Source organism: Perna viridis, chromosome 11 (genome assembly GCF_037379345.1).
Source record: "Perna viridis isolate PV_CMFRI_1.1 ecotype Kerala chromosome 11, ASM3737934v1, whole genome shotgun sequence".
NCBI classification, from domain to species: domain Eukaryota; kingdom Metazoa; phylum Mollusca; class Bivalvia; order Mytilida; family Mytilidae; genus Perna; species Perna viridis.
In genome coordinates, this window is record NC_142455.1 from 4,873,225 (window position 1) to 4,894,241 (window position 21,017).

A 21,017-nucleotide genomic window follows, 5' to 3' on the forward strand; every position below is an offset into this window, starting at 1 on the left:
TTATTTTAAAAATCATAGCCATAACAGTTCAAGAACATGGGAAGACATGTTGGTAAAAGTATACATTTGTTTTCTAAAATTTGAAATTTTCTGCATACATTTCATATTACTTAATTTTTAAAACTTTTTAGCCACTTTGACCTATTCAGAAATTGTAAAGAATTTAGTCACCATTGCGGTGTGCGTATATCATTGGTGGTTAAATAGCATTTGCATGCTATTGTCATAATCGGTAAACCAGCGGTCACATCAGCACAAACGGTAAACCAGCGATCACATCAGCACAAACGGTAAACCAGCGGTCACATCAGCAAAACGGTAAACCAGCGATCACATCAGCACAATCGGTAAACCAGCGATCACATCAGCACAATCGGTAAACCAGCGATCACATCAGCACTAAGAGTACTAGTATTTACAAAAAAGCAATCATAAATCAATATCTTAAGATAGATATATAGATTTGAAGAAAATTGTATGTAAAGTTATAATATTTTAATTTATGTTTTAGTGATCATTTTTTTTATCTAATTCCTATAACTATTTTAAAAAAGTTATTTTTAGTTTATACAACTTGTTAAAAGAACTATTTTTTATAATTTTCAACGATAGTTGAATTTAATTTCAGTCATTGCTGTGTCTGTGTAATTTTCATGTATTTTTTGTCATTCTTTTGTTTATTTTCTTTTCGTTTTCTCCGTTGCGCTACGTAATGTTTCATTAGGCGGTATTCTCAGTGTTTTTTTTTCAGTTTTGAAAAAGACATAGAAACACCTATCTAAATAAAAAGCAATAGTTTAAAGTTCTATTTTCTGTATTTGCTCAATCATCACTCATAACAAATATATACACAAACATTTTAAACAAACATATTATAATATGAGGCATGTATTGTTTAACCTGTAAAAGGACAAAGTTGGAATATATTGAAATTTTTATGTCTTTTACATTTTTAAATTTACTGTGATTTATTTTTCGTTTTTTGGTGTAAACTAAGACTTTGAACATTTGTTAAAGATACGAAACTGATAAAGATATTTGCTCTGTGTTACAGGTTAAATTCAAATTGATTTCCTTCGTCCTCTATAATATTGTACTTAGACTTCTACTTAAATAAAAAAAAATATTATTAAGTCTGACCCGAACATTATGTTTTTAGCAAAACCAAAAACAGAACAAAAAAGAGATCAAAAACAAACAAAAATAAAATGTAAACAAACAATGTCAGACGCTACTTTTCTTTGAATTGATGTAAATTAAAAGGATACTTCTATAAAATGCATCATCCAAATTGAATTATCTCCCCTACTACACCTTGAGATTTATGAATGACAGTATTTACATAAATGCTAGGTCATTGCACATTAACAGACGACATATGATAAATAAATAATAATGATGAATTACAAAGGACTCGATGAAAATAAAACAGTTATATAACAAGTCAATCTACATCATTTATTTTACACTCCATTTCAAAATTTGGCAACACTGCAAGGCTAAAGTTTTCATCTCCAACGCAGAGGTTATACATGTACGCTATTTTTAGGCAAACGGAACTACTCGGCCATTTCCGCTACAGGAAAACAATTAGCCTGAGTATTTCCATTTGTTTCATTTCTGCCAGATTCACTACTAAAGCCCACTTCGTACTGAGTATAATACACCGAAAAGTGCTCATATCGTAGTTGCGATTTTTGTTACGTAATGCTTTTTAAAGCAAGCGGAGTGATACGTAACTAAACTGGAATCGGTTATATGCTCTGCGGAGGAGATTGTTCTAAAATATAACAAATTCGTTCAAAGAAGTTATAATATATGTTTTTACAAAAAAAAAAAAAAAAAAAAAATATAGCTTTATTTGATAGATTCAATATTTTCAATGTGATTGTATTATAAGGTTCTTTCAAGTAGACATTATTTAGGAATACAATATTTATTATATTAAATTATTTTAAATTCAAATTTAAATATAAATGCAATTGTTTGCACAGTTTCTAACACTTTTGACCCGAAAGAAGTAGAATGATTAGTTCTATAAGGAACATATAATTTTCTTTAATAGAGAGTACACGTGTGTGGTTTATCAGAGTGTTTTTTAAGCACTCTTGCATTAAAGCAGTAGTTCGTGGTCAGGTTTCTATTAATATGTCAGTAAAAGTTCCATGAAATGGCGACCGTAACATATTCAAATATAGTTTTGTGATTTATTGAGTTCATTCCCTGGAAGCACTGGTTCATAGAACCAATCTACGTTATTATCTGCTTCACAAATTTATTAATTAATGACTAGAGTAGGCGAGCGCGTTTTGTGCCCATTTGCATTCCTGTGTGCGAAGTCGAGACTACAAATACCGTTACGGTGATCCGACTACTGAATCTGATTGGAAGTTATCTAAGTCAATATCGTGTATAACGTCATAATTGTTGTCCTTGCTGCACTGACTTTCAGATGAAAGATTGGAGTCTATACTTGACCGCGAAGCGGCGCTATTCACGGAGCGTTTAGCCCAGGTGGAGCCATCGTCTTCCGGTACTATTGAAATTTCTTTAACTTTTGTCTCCTTGTCCTTACGTCCTATCCGTATATGATTTTTCACATATTTATAGAATCTTCTTGAATCGCTCTTTATCTGTAAAGATATAATAAATGCATTTTTTTATTCTATATAGAATAATATGATTTTGGCAAATGTTCATCTTTATCGTTGTATATCCATCTAAACATACCGAACATTTCAATGTCAGATAAATATCAAGCATGTATTTCAATTGGACAATATTGGAAAATTTCCAGTTGTCCGATGGATTCTCTTTTGATGTTTGAAATATCATATGGCTATAAATTTTAAAATGCACATTCATTTGAACAGAATATAACTGTTTACAAAAATATCAATTATATGAAAATACCGGGGCATGCAAATTCAAGGCCTCATTCAAATATTGAGAGCTTAGTTTGAAGGCTATTGAACTTTTCCATCTTTATTCATCATAACTTGACAAAGTACAGTTGAGTTATTTACATTTCATGATATCAATTGTTTTTTTGGTATTTTGATATTTCAATGACAAACGTCCCACGTGACCAAAATAAAGGCGATCTGATGCTACAAAACACAACCTTTAATGCGCGTTAATGTGTGTGTTCCATTCATTGGTGGTCGCAATTGAATTTATATAGTTCATAGTTTGTTTGTGTTGTTGTTGTTGTTGTTGTTGTTGTTTTTGTTATCTTTAGAAATGCTCTCAAAGAGCTGATACTGCACGAATCTTTGCTCAATTAATCAAACATTTATAAAAAAAAAAAAAAAAAAAAAAAAAAAAAAAAATTACATTACTAACTGTCTCGGTGAGTGTTTCTTTTGTGGTTTTTTGTCGGTTCATCTTTTTCTTTTCGTCTTCAACGTAAACACTCTTCAGTTCCTGGAAACAAAGAAAAAAATGCTTAAAATTGACTGTAAAGTTGTTAAAGTTGCTGAAAATATACAGCAGTTGATTTAAGAAAAACGCTCAAAATTAAAATATAAGAAAATGTTATGATTGGGCTTTTGCTTACTAACATGAGCGGCCTTCAAGCAGGATTAATGCTTTATAAGTTAATTTCGTAGGATGTGGTTACATGTGAACAAAACAAACCAAAATCTATTTCAATGTTACTAATATGTTATCATATAGTGCAGGATAAACACGATACGTATCATATGCTTGTAACTACCAAGTAAAGGTTTGATATCGCTACTTATTTACGAACAATTGCGTTACTTTCATTGTTGCATGTAGCAAATATCGAGGGGTGCAAAACGCCGAGCGGAATGTGTGTTTTTGGCGTGGTTTAGTTACTCCATGTATACGATTTACATACTTCACAACCCACGCTTTGCCGAATAAGGGTAACAACAAAATTACAGAACACTTGCAGTCAAGTTCAAAACAACTCTGGAATAATAAATATTACACCTCCGGAGCAGGTGGTCTCACAAAGGTCCTGACTTGGTGCGGCATTTCAAACGAGTGGGTTAAATCTAGGTTTTACAGTGCTAAACCCCCTATTCCATTGCGGCGTGAATATACCGGCGGTAGATGAAATAGCTTTTACATGTATTGCGTCATAATAGGTAAATCTGAGGTCACATTAGCACAAAGAACGATTTCTATATATTAAAAAAAAAAACAATCATTACTCATCATTTTAGAAGAAACAGAGTATTTTGTCAACCAAGGACTGATATCTAAAAAAAGTAATTTGGTAAGAGACCTTTTGAGACGCATTTCCTCATACCCCGGATTCAGGAATCTGTCAATTGAAGGAAACTTAAGGTACACATTTGCATGTAACATGCCCCCGTTTACATCAACCCTATTTTGTATGCCCTTTTGTTGGAAAACTGAATCTTTCATTAGTCTATCATATGCAAAGATAAATCTCGAATAAATAATAGCCTTGTGATACTTAAGGACATGTTTACACAACGTCTCTATACTGTTAACATAGGGTTAAACAAACTAGGTTTATATTGTTAGGTCTATCAATCAAGTTTCGACAATATCTGTCTCAATATTTTAAAAGAACTTAAATAAACTGTTTACTTTTATATATATAAAGTTTGATATATAGTAAATTAATAAGCTAAATATAGGGCCAAAGTGTTGGTATCTGGAAATTAATACAATTTCTACATTTTTGTAGTTCTTCAGTATCGTTAAAGCTAATTCGATAATTTCTGCTTTGAACTACATGTACTGTTAATTGCTAAACTAACACGTTATGAATTATACTGAAAGAAGACATGTTTTCTATTACTATTTATTACCATGATCGGTATAAGAGGAGGTTTTTGTTTTACAAATCTTTAAAGTTGTAATTTTGGAACATGTCTTTTTTATCATTTTATCAAATTTTACTTTCTCCTGTGTTTATTTCAACGTAGTATTTAAAGTTTTAATCAACATAATAACGAAGTTCCACTTGAATGATTCCGTTTTTATTGAGAAAGTAGTTCAATTTTTTTCTTTCAGTGAATGGTACATGAACAAATATCCCACGAGTTCAAGTGGTATGGTGTACAATACTGAATGAAACCGTGTGCGGGTTTAATTTAAAAAAAAATAAATGAGATTTAAATTTTTGAGGTACAATAAATAATGATTCAATTTTGGAAAAGGCATGTCATTGTTTAGGACTATGTTTTACCGGTTGCTACCCACGTGTGAAGTAATATCAAATTATCAAGTGCCCAAGTGGGGTCTGCAGTATCGCCTTCAACGAGATACCAAACTTAGGATTCGACATTATATATGTTTTATTGTATTGACACAGTATACTCCCTGCAGTTATAATGATCCAATTCGGGGGAAAATCTCATAGATAAGCTCTACGCATGACTACCCTGTTTGAAATAAAAATAGAATCTCAATGAAAGAGGAATTACATGTACGTATAGGTCTGCCTAAAAACCAGACAGAAGATTATGATAAGTGATTCACGCACATCCTAATCCCAAAAATCTTTTGTTTGAAATTTTTCAGTAGAGACTGTATTCGACAATAAGAACGCAAATGAAAGTTGGTTTCTTGGGATCTAAACACTAAATGTACGGTTACGTTCTACTCTAAATAAAAGAAAGGGGAAATTTCCCGCCAAAATTTGTACACCAGAACAGTCAAAAATAGTTTCACGATATACAGCAGATCCAAAGAAATGGGCATAAGAAGAGTTGTTTTTAGGACGTTACATGTACAAATGTGTTTGAACAGTTTCATTGATTATCTTGAGAGATAATGAATACCTAGTGCCTGATTTTTAGAAAGACCCATATTATTATGTAAAAAAATGAATAAATAAATAAAAATAATAATGATAATAAACCCCCCTCCCCCCCAAAAAAAAACAAAAACAAAAAACAGAACAGTGTGGATCTAATATAGACTTGCTAAAACGAAAAATGAATGCATAATATTGGCAGTGGTAGGTTTTCCTTTTAAATTCGAATTAATACACACTTAGTTTTCCTGATAAAATTCAAAAAATTAAAAGAAAAGTTATACTTCAAATTTGTATTTAACATTGGCATATTAGGAACCATTTCTATAACATTAGGTCTGTTGATGGGTTGGTTATCCTTCATGCAGTAAATCTTCATTAAATATTATATTATACATGCAAGTATCCAACGCTTCCTGGTAACAAAAAATCTTATCAATTAAATTATATGAGTATAGAAAGTGACTTGCAATTACAAAAATTCCTTTCCCTCCACGCATCTGATAAAAAAAACGCGAGTTCGCTTAATTCAGCTTTAAAAAATAAATTGTATATGTGTCGCTCACTTATAGGCACTTTAGAACAAAGAAGTCAAAACCCTAAACCACAAATCTGGACACTTTCATACAATCGATTTCTTTTTTCTTTCAGCGCAGACCGGAATTCCGACTCAATAAAGTGTCTAAAATCACATCTAGTTCCTACCTTATCGCTTTCATCTTCAATATAATTATCATGTAGAACTTCTGCCATTTTTGTATCTATATACATCTATTTATTATGAATCATAATTCCTTATTCAAACAATAATCTAATATATTTGCACTTAGTTACAAAATATACAAACATGTACCATTTCACGATTCTGTGTACCGAGCACGGAATCAACTGACATTATTTATGTCTGATATACTCTTGTGTGCTGGCGACAAGTTATCGTTTCTATAGTTACAAGATGCACCAATAGCTTCAAACTTCGATTGCACTAAGATTCTCCTTGATATAAAACAACTATTAAGAATTAAGTATAAATAATTAATATTGATAGGACGATTCAATCTAAGCTGTCATGCAATAATGGCAGCCGAAAACGTTCTAGGTGCTTAAAAGTGCATTCTTCTTTTTTTTTCACTATACACGGCTACATTTTGTTTGATATTTTCCATACATATGTTTTCGCAAGATGTACATGTATCCGTGTCTAGTCAACTTAGTCAAACGAAACTCATATAGCACTTAATTGTAACATGGTCTCACATATATGTACACGTTATAAAAATAGTTTCGTTTGGAAATACATGAATGATAATGGCAGAGGAGACAATTTTTCTCGGCATATCTTAATTAATAGTATTAATATTTTAGATATTTCGGTCTTATCAAAAACTTGCTGAAATAAGACTAAAAGTACTTAAAATTAAAGAAAACACTACAAATCTGTGGTTCACAGGCAGACTAAATAGTATAAAAAAACTCTTTTAGCAGGACTGCACCGGGGTCTGCATTTTGATAGTGGGTGCAACCCGGATGCAAATGCCATTGATTATTTCATATTGCATTTTCATGTGTCACTTTAAAATCAAGAAATTGTTAATATTCAATAGCATGATCTTTATTTTACTGAAATTTCTCAATTTATTTCTGATATATTTTGTTCAGTCAAGTTTAATAGGCTTTCGTCGATCGAATAAGGTCTTGTTTCTTTTCTGTTTTCCTGTAATTGTTTTAATTATGTGTTTTATGAATGGAACCCGATAGATAATATCCTTCAAGCTAAAATGGATTTCGAACCGTTCCTAAACCGGAAACTAAAGATTGATCGGCAGTTCAGAAACATTGTCAGGTCACGTCTCAATTATTTCTTCATCAAGGTCAGTAGGTTAGTGCATACACATTAAAGTTAAGTAATTATTCCTGTCCCAAGTAAAAACTTCGTGTACCGAAACATAAACTACAGTTTTTTTTTATGGAGTATTCATTTCTTTTAAATAAAACTACTCTGAAGACGAATTCAATGATAAAAGTACCAAGATATACTAATCTTAAAAGCAGTTTAAATTTGTTTTTGAATGAACGAACTAACGTTAACATGCAGTGTGCAGCCACCTTTATGAGGTTTTATGGCTGTATATGTGTGCATAGTGGAAGCAAACCCCCGTGTTCGAAATGGCAATGTGTAGAGTGTATCTAGGTACACCAGCGGTTTTTATTTTGCAAAACTGTGCTCTGGCACAATGGCCGACTATCTGAACTTCTTATGAAAATATTAAATTCATACAGGGTTAGTCAGATTTAACGATTAAGCATGTCATGTTTTTTTTTACAATGGCGTCAAAAGTACCCGTATTATTGTTTGTAATGTAAATCATTGTTTTATGGGCGGAATGAGTTGAAAATCAAAGTTTGACCGGGTTTTGATCTGGCTTATTAGATTATGAAGTCGTTTTACTTGGTTGAAAAAAAAACTGAAGTTAGCAACAGTGCAAATCCGGGGGATGAGGGTGTTGAAACACCCCTCTGTTGGAAAATTTTGTAAATTTTGGGCAACGTTTTGGTGAAAATGAGCAAATGTTCGTCTGTAACCTCCCTTTCATAAATATTTGGATCGGATCCGCCCCCTTGTGGATCAGTTATCACATAGGATAACAAACATCAAAACTACTTGGCAAATACAATAAAAGGCATTCGTTAGGTGTACCTTGTACATTTGTAAGTGATTTTAGACTTTCAGTTTTTTTTATATTCTACCTACAATGTACACTGTATGCATATAAAACATTGGATCTAACCAGCAAGTTAAACTCCTGAATATCACAAACTCTAGATTCCACCTTTGAATTCATGTTTGGCCGAAATTTGGCTGTCGTGCAATACAATGTACCACATCACTCGGTCATCTTATTGTGCTTTTTATACACAAGCCAATATATACCATTTTATATCAAACTCACACATAGAAATATTGCCATGGTATTGAAACTTGAATTTTCCGCTTTAATCTGGAATGGAAGAACCTGTGGAAACGTCACATGTGTAGCGTGAAAGTAAGCCACTTTTACGTCAATGGTTGTTGTGTGAATTATTGTGTCCCTGGGTTCATTGGTACGCTTAAAAATATATATTTTTTTATTTTTGTTCATTAGTCTAAAAATTAACTAAGAGGAAGTTAATTTGATATTAAAAAGGCGTAAGATATATTGAGTTAAGGGTTGAATGACTTGCTTTTTAAATACAACAAAATCATAACAGATGACAGTAACTCACAAAGTAGAAATCTCATTCACTTTAAATAACGTAAGTAGATATACGTATTTATTGATTTACATGGAAATATTATGTAAATATTGAAATAGTAAGCCTTGTTTGTAAACAAAAACAATTAACTAGAAATCGCCGATGTTTAAACTCATGGGTGTCATCTTCAGCATTAAGAAATGGGTGAGATAGTTCTAACTTTTCATAAGATAAACAATTAATGTGATATCGAGTGAAAGGTACATTTAGTGAAAATTGACCACATCAATGTGAATCGGAGCTGGATTTGATCTTACGTATGATTACATGATGTACATAATTTATTTCAGGGAACATACATGTAGTTGACCCTCCCTTAATTATAGATAGTAAACTGGACAATTGACCAGGATAAAGACCTAGCTAACTTTCATTACTCCTTGAAATACGGATTGCTTATTCGCCAAGTGAACTTTCGAGGTAGTATAAGTTATATAGTCAAGGACTTTGAACATGCCGTTTACTTTGAAGGAGAGTATGCATATATGTACATGTATCCATACAATAAGGCAATCATCTATTCAGGCACTGATTCCCATGGGGGCTGACTCGGCGTACACCCTTCACCTTTCCATCAAATTCTGATATTTTTTACATGAAATTTAAATTTTTCACAAATTCTACCCCAAAAATGTTCAGTCTTTAATACCAATTACATATACGCTCCCCCAAACCTAAAATCCTGGTTGCGCCCAAGCTATACATTGGTATATGTATATGATTGGATTTGTCCTTATATCACGTCCCCATGATGCTCGGAAAGTTTGGTTGCTTATAAAAGGGGAAATGAAAATTACTTTTAATGCAGTAGGCGGGACCCTTCTGGAATTTTTGGTCTTGATCCGCAAAATGAGAACGCCGTATTAAATGTATTTACTAATCAGTCAGTGCTAGTTTATAGAGGTAAAAATAATTTTAAGCATCTAGAAAATTCTCGGGACTTTAAGAGACACTTTCTATGTGACATTCGTATCATGTTTATATTTCGACAGTCATAGTTCCTGCTACATAGAATCAAAATCTAACATTCCGATCTTTCCGTATTGGTTTCGGGTTTACAATAGGATTTTTAAAAAAGGTTGGACAAAAATAATGAAGCGAAATTTGATCAGGCAACAGGGGGGTCACTTTAACTACCACCAATATCATCGTGTACTTTATAATTAAAGACTTTCGATTTAAATATCTCTTATCCACTTGTCAAATCTGAGGTTTTTCTTAACAATTTAAATCAGTTTTAATTCGATAAACAATAAAAATAGTAATTTTGGATATTCAATCTCGTCAAAAATGGAAGGGTTTCGAAAGAAGATCATAAAAATGCTATATTAAGTGACAAAATATTTCTGTTCTGCCTATTTCTCAAATTAGTAATACAGTACTTGAAATAGACATGAACATATGCGTGTAAAATAACTTTGAACAGAGTACGTTTTATCAATCCTGCTAGCGGAATGATACATAGTTACTCGAAAGGGGGTTATGGATATGATGAGGAGATTGCAGTTGATAAACTGCATTACTCTTCTTCAGATCTCTCAATACTTTATTTTCAACATTTCATACATAAGTAAAATGCGACATTTTTATAAAAAAAAAATAATTACTTCAATTAGTTAAATCATAATCACGCGCATGGTGATTTGCATCCTCACAAAGCCAGGGCTCCTGTGTCCAGTTGTGACCTTTTGTCAGGGGTGCCACGGAAACAAGTTGACACAGGAGCATTGACATTATTGTGAAGATGGATGATTTCTTAAAATTAATTTCTAGGCGATTCCAACAGGTCAATACAAGCAAACAAAAAAAATCGGAACAATGTTCAAAGTAGTCCATAGTGTGCTTCAGAAGCAGTTTAATATAAAAATTTGAAGGTGACACATTTTTACTAAGAATACTTTTGACGATCCCAGATTAATGATCGTATCGTGTAATGGGTAACATACCTTCCACATAATGGATACATTATTTTTTAAAATCATTTTTACTATTGTTATTATTCTAACAAACCGAAGTACGTATTGGATTGTCGTCTATTTACATCGTGCAGCTAACTGATTTATGACGGTTAGACATAAATTATATAGATCCTTTATTATTCCTTTTATATACATAAAAGGGTAAAATTAATAATTAAAGGGAGTCTACAAATTAAGTGGGTGTAACGCTGGTACACCACCATAAAAGACATATTTTAATTAAATCCAAGATGAAAACAATTCCTCAAAGACATAAACAATTCAAGCATACATCGATTTCGACATTATCTCTTTGTAATCTTAGTACCAATTTCACTTAATGATTTTGTATAAAAGCTGTTAAGTGTCGATGTTATACGGCCTGTTTGAGAACAAAAACCTCAATGATTAAAGAATCTGTTGTCAAGTTGTTTTTTGCTTCTCACTACATGCATATTATCTTCAAGGTTTTACACTTCGGAGAAAAAATCAGAACTAGTTTAAAAGTAAATGTGTTAATTCGTTTAGAATATTTTTCATCTCTTAATTTCAATTTCAATAGGAAACTGATCGAACAAATCTATTCAATAATGTCGATGTCAAAATGTAGAATTATTCTGAATCATGACATATACATGTATAGTGACTCGCATACATTTTTGTACATCAACTTAATACTAAACTAACCAGTCGTTACATCTGATAAATTAGTTTGATTTTCAATAGACACTTTTGTCAAAATATTGTATTATGTTTCAAACCATTTTGTCAAGATTAGATGGCCCTCTGACAAAAAGACGTGAAGTACCTCATAACAACACTGATAAAAATCTACCAATCAAAAGAAATATAATTTTGATATTAAATATTGAATAACCTTATAATTCCTCTTTTAAGCGTTGTGTTTGTGCATTTTAAAGAAACATTTGCTCCGTAAATTAAAACCACACAGGGTTTCGTATCTGCATATAGGGGTTGCAATTATTTATAAAGATAGAGATGTTCCGAAAAGAGCATTGAGACTGACGACACGCCGCAAAGGTACTTTAACTATTCAGTGGAGGTCACTGATAGTACTTAAGATTTTATCAAAGGTCCCGAAGAACAAAAAGTCCCATTGTTGTCGATCTTAGAGGAGGTGGTAGATGTACGATTTTAATCTGAACTTTGGAAGTTTAGAATTAATTTGGCATAAGATTTTACTACTTTTTGCAATGATAAACTTTACCAATTTTATCTCATGAACAAAAATTAAGATCATCAGTGATTTACATATTTATAAGATTAAAAGTACATTATTTATATAATACATATTATAGGCAAGCATTTTCAATAAAATCAACCAATTTTCGGATACCTCTGGTATTTCATCTCATTAAACGTCATTATTGTTGCATACATGAGCCAAATGATATCAAATTCTTCATAAAAAGTGTTCATTACAAACTCACCTCAGTGTAAAGATCACTATTGATGCATCATTTAGAACAGAATGATTTTACTTTGTTTTGTATTTTATGTTTCACCACGACCTTATAAAGGACCGTGAGTTTTCCTGCGGTTGCGACTGATACAGAGCTAGATGGTAACAAATGGCCTCATATAAATGAAGTTAAATATGTGTATGCTTAGAATTGTAAATGAAGTTAATTAACTTGCGTTCACACGTCGCACGTCCGAAGCGATCTCTGAATATGTGTACCTTTGGTGAAAACAAATTTACATACGTGTATTTGTAAGAATGTACATATGATACTAAGATCAGTTTCATTCAATGTAATTTTTCGACTTTTTGGAAAGTATGTAGTTGATAACAACGGCCTACAAAAAAGTTTGTACTACTTGCACTGACTATCTGATGCATAGGCTGGTACCAGGGCACGACCCTCTCCTTTCGCTAGAAAAACATGGTTGATTTTATATAAAAACAAGAAATAACTGGTTCCCGCCCACACCCCCTCAACCCCTTTCGAAATTTTTTGACCCACCACTAACGGTTATATCATTGTCGGTTTTTTTTTGGCAATAAAACCAACAATAATATAATGATAATGATAATAATTGTGTAAAAACTCACCTTCAAAGTATTAAACATACTGAAGTCCGTAAAAGTGTGGTCCGTTTCACTCATATTTATAGCTGAGCTTTTTCACAAAAATAGTACAATGCCCTGTATAAATAGATACTTCACTTGTCTCTAAGACACAAAATTGTGACATCAAGTCCTTCTATTACAACTACTGTTTTAAACTATTTCCAACATTAAATTCTGAATCAATGTCTTCAACTTCCTCCAGACATTCACGGTCAATGGAATAGTTTTCTTATCAAAATCCTCGGAATCTTGGCTGCAATTCCAATCAATGATTATTTCAACGAGTGTGAAATACAAAATCAAAATTAATGTCTAAGACTGACGATAATTAATGAAGTTTTAATTACATGTAATGATTCCGATGAATAACGGTTAACTGAAATGTATACCTGTTGTAAAAGACATTTAAAGATCAAATGAGCACCTGACCCCCTGCAGTTCACCTTGTCAGGTAAAATACTTTATTATCAAAATATAGCAATACAAAAATAAATCCATAATCTCGGCATGCGACAAATAAGATCAGAATTGTACACTTCAATGTACGATATACCAAAGCGTTGATCAGCAAAACATAGCAACACACCCTGTTGAAAACATTTATCTTTTGAACAATACTCTCAACCTTGAACATGTAATCTGAAGAAGATTTGTAAAGGATGATTTATTGTTGAAGTGCAAAGGTGTCCTACTGATTGCACTTGGGTTACGTGCAGGTGACACTGGAAACAATCAGTCTTCGTCGTGTCAACAAAATCTATCATGTTAATTTTGAGACGCAATTTTAGCAATAAAATTTAAAAAAAGAAACAAACCAACAAAGAAGAAAATGCCTTTAACGTAAAAAGACAGGTAATATTTTAGATGCTTTGTGACTTGTATTATAAAGATTTTCTCTGTAGAAATTATAGCTTTAGATGTTGGACCCTGGACCAAATTTCTTGTCGGCGTCTTTGTTGTGGTTATTTTACTTGTTTGGAGGATTTACGTAGATACGAATACGAAAACTTTACATCTCTAAAACTACGTAGAGACACACATGTATGTAGTTACAGAGAGTATATATTAACATAACTTTTCTTCCTTATCTGTAACTCTTTGTTAAAATAGTCTGATAGCGCTGTCCATTGTATATGGACTTGTAAAAATTTTCGCTCCGGCGTGTGTGTTCTTTAAAAATGTTTTTTTTACCATATTTTTAACAAGTTTTATCTCTCCTATAATTTGTTGCCGCCCCGTGCAGGTCCGGGTGTTAAAAGAATAGGCCTGCAGCAGCGCTAAGCTTGTCGTAAAAGGCGACTAAATAGTGCTCAGAAACCTAGCCGGAGGCTAGGCGCTCTGCCCACAGAGCATCTGGGAGGTGTACCCCAGGTGGTGGACTGGGGTACCCCTGGCGTGTTACATGCTGGGGTTGTCAGGCTATAATACGGAAAACCTGACCGCAAACCATAGTGGTGCACCGTGTTGGGAAAGATGCCACGTTCCTCGCACGTTAAAGAACCCTGCTGTGGTATTCGATAGGAGTAGGAACCTTTGCGCTCCGCCAAAGGAGGCTAAATTGCCCGACCTTACCCATCCCCATTTTTCCAATCAAAATTTGTCGACCCTATTATCCTTGTGACCCATCCTTTTTTTTTTTCATTTCATGTTCATTTTATCATCCATTTCATGTTCATTGTCTGAATATAGCTGAAATATTGCTGCTCGGACGTTAAACCCCAACAAACAAACAAACAAACAAATAATTTGTTGCCGTCTTGCAATCACAATTAAACCAATCTTTATTTTGGCTATTGCATTTAAACCTTTTCACTATTTTTATTTATATGAAATGCATCAAAAGTTGTCTTAGCAGAACTCGACAGTTTTTATAGCTTCATCAACAATTAACAGTCATATTCAATACTACCATTTGGCATTTAACACAAGACTTTCATCTCTTATCATCCCAGTTAATCTCTGTATGTAACCAATTGTCTGTCTGTCTGTTTGTCCATCGCTCTTAGATTAAACTACATGATTTCATGTAGGTCAATATTCACAATAATTGAAAATGGCCCGGGAACTTGTCAAAGCGTAATCAAGGGAACCAAGGTTATAGCGGTAATCAAAAGAATGTAATCCAGGGACAAAGACCAGACATGGAAAAACAGACATACACAACAAAGAACATAAAGTAACTAAAATCATACATACAAAGTAACAAAAGGAATAAATGATAAATCAAATTTCAAAACCTTTCAAAAGATCTAAATGTAGGTTTGTACAAATAACTTCTTTGGACGGACTCATTGCACCAACAGCACTAAATATTAAATCATACCAGTACGTATTTATATTAATGTTGCGTTGACATGCGCAAAATCTATTTCATACCCTTGTGCATATTTACATTTATGCATTTACATCTGGTCCCATTTAAAGTGATATGTAAATTAATTTACATATGGTGTAAATTTACAAATGTATGTATTTGCATTTACATGCAGTATTTGCACCCATGTATATTTACACGCGTGTGTAATAATACATGTGCATGTAAATGGGGCTAGAAAATTTCATCCCTGACGTTTCGGGTCGAGCAATAATTACCCGATTAACACAACAGGTTTGTTTCAATTGTATGCTATAATGTGGGCGTCATGCTTTACTTCATATTTTGGAAATATTCTTTTTTTTCGTTGCATTTCATTTGCACCAAAGACTAATTATGCCATGTGCGCTATTTTCCGGTTAACAGAATTATAAAGTTTCAAGTAAATTGTTTTAAATATAACAGTACATGTAAGCCTCGAATGTTGAACCAGGGACTATATGATACTAATTATGAAGTCATTTGGGATAGAACAGACCTGTAAAGTAATTACACTAGGTTTATAGTAAACAAACATATATAGTGCTTTTAGGACGTTTTAATATGACGCAATACTCTGTTTTATGCTGTACATGCAATTTCAGTGTTTTAACCTTCAACATTATATGACTGATATCCTGCTCAAAGTCTAACCTCCTCAGGGGCGGATTCAGGCGGGGGCATGGCGGGCGTGCGCCCCCCTAAAATTTGCAAAGCATGGGTTGTCAGGGGTAGATTTAGGCGGTTCTAAGTTGAAACTTTAATTTCTCGTTAATTTTACCACAAAAGATATATACATTCCACTCACTCTAGAAGAATATTTAAAAAATTAAACCTCGATTTTTTTTCGCCTCGCTCCGCTCGGCAAAATTTTTAACTGTGCATCCCCCTAATCTAAAATCCTAGATCCGCCCCTGCTCCACTTCCGCATGGTGAGTAGGGGTACATTATGTTAATCAGATATGCGGACTAGGAGAAACCTGTAATTTGCGTAAATTAAATAATTTATTTAAATATGGTTTGCGGTGCAAACGAAAGATTTTGTGGCGCCAATGAAATACTAATTGGCACAAAAGCAATACGTCGATACTGCTGTATTTATCAAGATTACCACCAGAACCAGGTATCAGATCGTCTGGTCATTACACAAATTTGATTTTCGTTCAACCCTATTTAACACAAACAAGAATTCAATTTAGAAATCAACCACCATAACATAACCATGAAATACATGTATCCAACATAACCATGAAATACATGTACCCAACATAACCATGAAATACATGTACCCAATATTCACCTTTAAATCTTTAAGAGTCGAAATAGTACCATGTTCATTCAAACCGATTAACACAAACAATGTAAACAAACAAACCTATACAGTGCTTAAAAAGAATCAATCAATGCATTATTACTAACTACTCATCGCTGAATTTAGAGATTTTAATCTCCTGCGGGGAGATCTAAGACTTAAAGACAACTTTAAGCTAATTTGCAAGCATTAGAAATGTTACAAATTTGAAGACTCGTGAATAAAGGATAGTGGTAAATATGACATGTTTGCTAATGTTTAAATAATCTCATTGTCTAATGACAACATTCAATTTCCCAACAACAGACTGAATTGCGAAATTAATATACAATACATATTCAGTGTCCTAGCATATCGGAAATATGGGTACGAGGCCAAGAAACGGGAGTTTCGCGAGGCTTTGCCGAGCGATTTACCCCCGTTTCGAACCGAGTAACCCATATTTATGATATGCTAGGTCACTGGTTTTGTATTGTGTTTATCCTGCAAGTAAAAAAAAATATTGGTTGAAGTCAATTCTATGTAAAATCGCTTTTTACGTGGTTTACAAAAAGTACCCCTATCGAGCCTCTAACGACACAGCGCGAAGTAATATCTCATCGACAGTAAGGATATGCAAATCCGTACGAGTCTGCCAATTCATTTTAAAATAATACTTTCGGGAGAAAATGCTTTCTGTATTTATAACCTAAATATTTTTATAAATGTAAATGACTTTAAAAGTATTTTGAAAAATATTTTCTTTGTAATTCCATGCCCAAAAATGATTCTTATACAACACTACGGATGCGGGGCTGAGTTATTTCTTGTTTGCGTAACCAGTGACGCACTCTTCTGAAGAAATTGTTGACAATGGGCGCTAAAATGAGTTCATAAATTTATGATTTATTTTGAACTTAATATCGTGAAAACCACATGTCACAATACTATAAATGAAAGAGGTAACTGTTTTACACCTGTCTTGTCAAACGCTTTTACTGTATCATGACGTCACGAAACGAGTCATTCGTGCATGGAATTCGACGGTGGATGCATGCAAACATTAAGATTCTGGAAATTCAACATCGGCGACCAGTCCATCTTAAATTGCGATGCAGGCTCCGTTTCTCCGTCGGAAGACATTTGTGGACGACTACCGGTCGTCTGCTGTGGAATGCGGAACGAGAGGGATAGACCAGCATAGGGTTATACAAAACACAAAAAATACCCAGACACCATTTATTTATACATCACATAAAAACAAGTCACGCATATAAAACATGTGAATAAGTAACTTTCACAAAGCTCTAGAAAAACATTGATGTCCATCGGCTAACCGGCTAACCAAGTCAACATTTTGTTCTCGGATTCATCCAGACAATATGTTTGGGTCTTTTGGACTGAGCTGTGATCTTGGTTCACGTGGTGTTCTATTTTGGTTATATGATATGAAAACAAAGTTAAAACAATACAACTTTTTGAAATGTTATGTTATGGTATGGCGGCCGTTGTCCAAGTGGTCGAATTAACCAAACATAAAGTTAAGTTTTCATTAAGTTTTCATTAACTAAAGGTTTAAATTTGGCCTTTCACAGAAAACCAAAAATGTCATGTGCAAGATGTGTTAGAGGTGAATATCACTCAATCATAGGTCCTATACCTTTCACGTCTTTCCAAATGTGCATTCTGATCCTCGGATTTAACTTTTATACAAAAACTTAGAATAACATTGGTTTTACAACACATACATACTTTACACATCCAGAACCAGACACTGAATATATTCCATGTATCAGTGAAAAAGACACATGAAAATTAAACCAGTGTTTCAAGTTGAAATTAAGGTGTCACACGTCAAGAACACCATTGTATTCATAGAACCCTTACACAACCTACCAAACGCAGTCACAGGTTCAAAATGCTTACATGTATTATCAAACTACATGTAGATGAAACTGGTGACTCATGCATCAGGATCGTGAATCCAACAAAGAAAGGCATACATTTACCAGCAAACGAAGTTGTCGCATCTGTCTGTCAAGTTGTGTTGCATCAGTCTGTCAAGTTATGTGACATCCGTCTGTCAAGTTGTATTGCATCAGTTTGTCAAGTTATGTTACATCCGTCTGTCAAGTTGTGTCGTATCAGTCTGTTAAGTTGAACCCAATTCAATTATACCATTACATGAAACACCAAATGATACAGATCAACATACCACAATGAATCTAACAGAAGATGGATCATGTTTTAGATTTCGACTTGAGTCACTTAGACATGACAGAATAACAAAAATCATTGGTCCTAACATTTTTGCACAAAAATATAAAAGCATTTGCGTGTTCTAGGTGAATTAGGATTATCAGATCTATACAAATGACACAATAGATAAAGAAGATGCAAAACCAATGAGAATTGTTTAACAGACTATCACCAAGTCAATGAACAAACAACTAGAAAACATACTGAATCATGACATCATTGAAGAATCAAACAGTTACTGGGCATGTGCAAAAAGAAAGAATCAAACAGTTAGTGGGCATGTGCAAAAAGAAAGATATACAAGTATGGATATTACAAAATATACGTACAAGAAGAGATGATGGCTTGTTGTTTTTTTCTTATCACAGAGATCTGACAAAAATGAACTAGAAAAATACGGCCAGCCACATATACTTGATTATAACTGATGTAACAAAGTAATTCTAATATCTTTTTAGACCACAACAATGGTAAAAAAGTGATAAACACATGACCAAAATTTCCTGCAACTCATAGGCTGCGTCTACTCAAAACTATGAAAAAAAAAACAATCCTACTAAAAGTCGAAACAAATCACGGAAACTCTATTTCATCATTGTTTTATCACATGCTTGTCGTTATTTAACCACTCGCTAACGCTCGTGGTAAAACAATGCGACATAAATGGTCAGCCTGTAGTAAAACAATGATAAAATGGAGTTTCCGTGATTTATTTCTTCAATGCAGTGCGCGATGAAGCCGAACATTACTTAGACAGCCTAAGAGTGAAGGGCAACATTTGCCTTTCATGGTCGGGCATCTTTAATTGAATGTAGTTTTAACGATCTTTATTGTCTATCTGGGTCTCACAAGGACGGGCCTCTATAAATGATGATTAGGGTTTTCACGGTCTTAACTGTCTTTATGGATCTCGCACGCCTGCCCCTAACGCCCATATATATTAAGATTTTTTTCATAGAAAATGATGCAAGCAGCTTAGAAACAATTGCTACAGAAGGTTAAGAAGGAATAGGGTTTTTGTAAAAACACACATATATATATTTAATGCTGATGATACAATGCCAATATCTGAGAGCGAAGAGGGCTCCCAGAAATGCCCTTAAAACATTTGAACAATTTCGTAATGAGTATAAACTCAAGGAGAATATTCACACACACACACACACACACACACACAATTCAGAACTTCGAATTTCCCACCAAAGTCTTACACAATTCAACACTAAACTTTATTCATTTCAATAACTCTGCAATATTCCACTACTTCCCAAAAGTGCTTATGTTCAATTTAATTTCAATATATAGATAATATACATTATCCACATGATTCTAAATAATATACAAATTGGGCAAACCATGGGCGGACTGTTTAGTACATGTGCTACCATCTTGAGCTGAATCCAAGAGGTACTAATATTGATATTCTTGAGCGGGTGTACGATGTACGTCAAAACATGGAGGCTAATAAAACTTTCCTTATTTTAACTTATTTTTTTAGCTGCATGTAATTTTGAACTTGAATTTTGGCCATATTTAAAGATGTATCAAAATAGAAAAAAAATGTGTGAGTTTTATTTACAGATTCAAAGACAGGAAAGAGGAACGATATCCAGTTGATAGGGAGTACTGCAGCACAACAACAACACCAAAGTGAAAGTAGAAAACATGTGCATTTGACTTCACGGTTTGACGATTTTCCCATCTTCGTGGACTAGTCTAGGTTTTTAAAAGTCAAAATCAAATTTGAACATTTCCTGAAACATGCTATACGTATGAGAAGTTTAATTGAATCAAATTTTCAATTTTTAAACAAAATTTGAAACATGCATCGTTAGCATTGGAGCCAATGGAGAAATCTATACGATACTGAGACCAAGAAAATATCGCCTGGAAGAATTTAATTGCCCTGTATTTCAAGTTCCATAGTTACATTGCTCTGACAATATTCTTAGTTTACTCCAACTCAAAAGTTTATCCTACCATGTGCCAAGGTTGGCACATAC

The 21,017-nt window shown here is 33.3% G+C and overlaps 1 protein-coding gene across 1 annotated transcript; it reads right to left on the minus strand.

Moving 5' to 3' along the window:
- Positions 1 to 796: 796 nt before the first annotated feature.
- LOC148602419 (uncharacterized) lies at positions 797 to 13,515 on the minus strand. Its single transcript, XM_088552497.1, has 3 exons — positions 13,094 to 13,515; positions 3,337 to 3,426; positions 797 to 2,633 (listed from the first exon to the last, which is right to left on the minus strand). The coding sequence occupies exons 1-3, from the start codon at positions 13,145 to 13,147 to the stop codon at positions 2,358 to 2,360; spliced, it is 420 nt and encodes a 139-aa protein (XP_088408623.1). The 5' UTR covers positions 13,148 to 13,515; the 3' UTR covers positions 797 to 2,357.
- Positions 13,516 to 21,017: the final 7,502 nt, after the last annotated feature.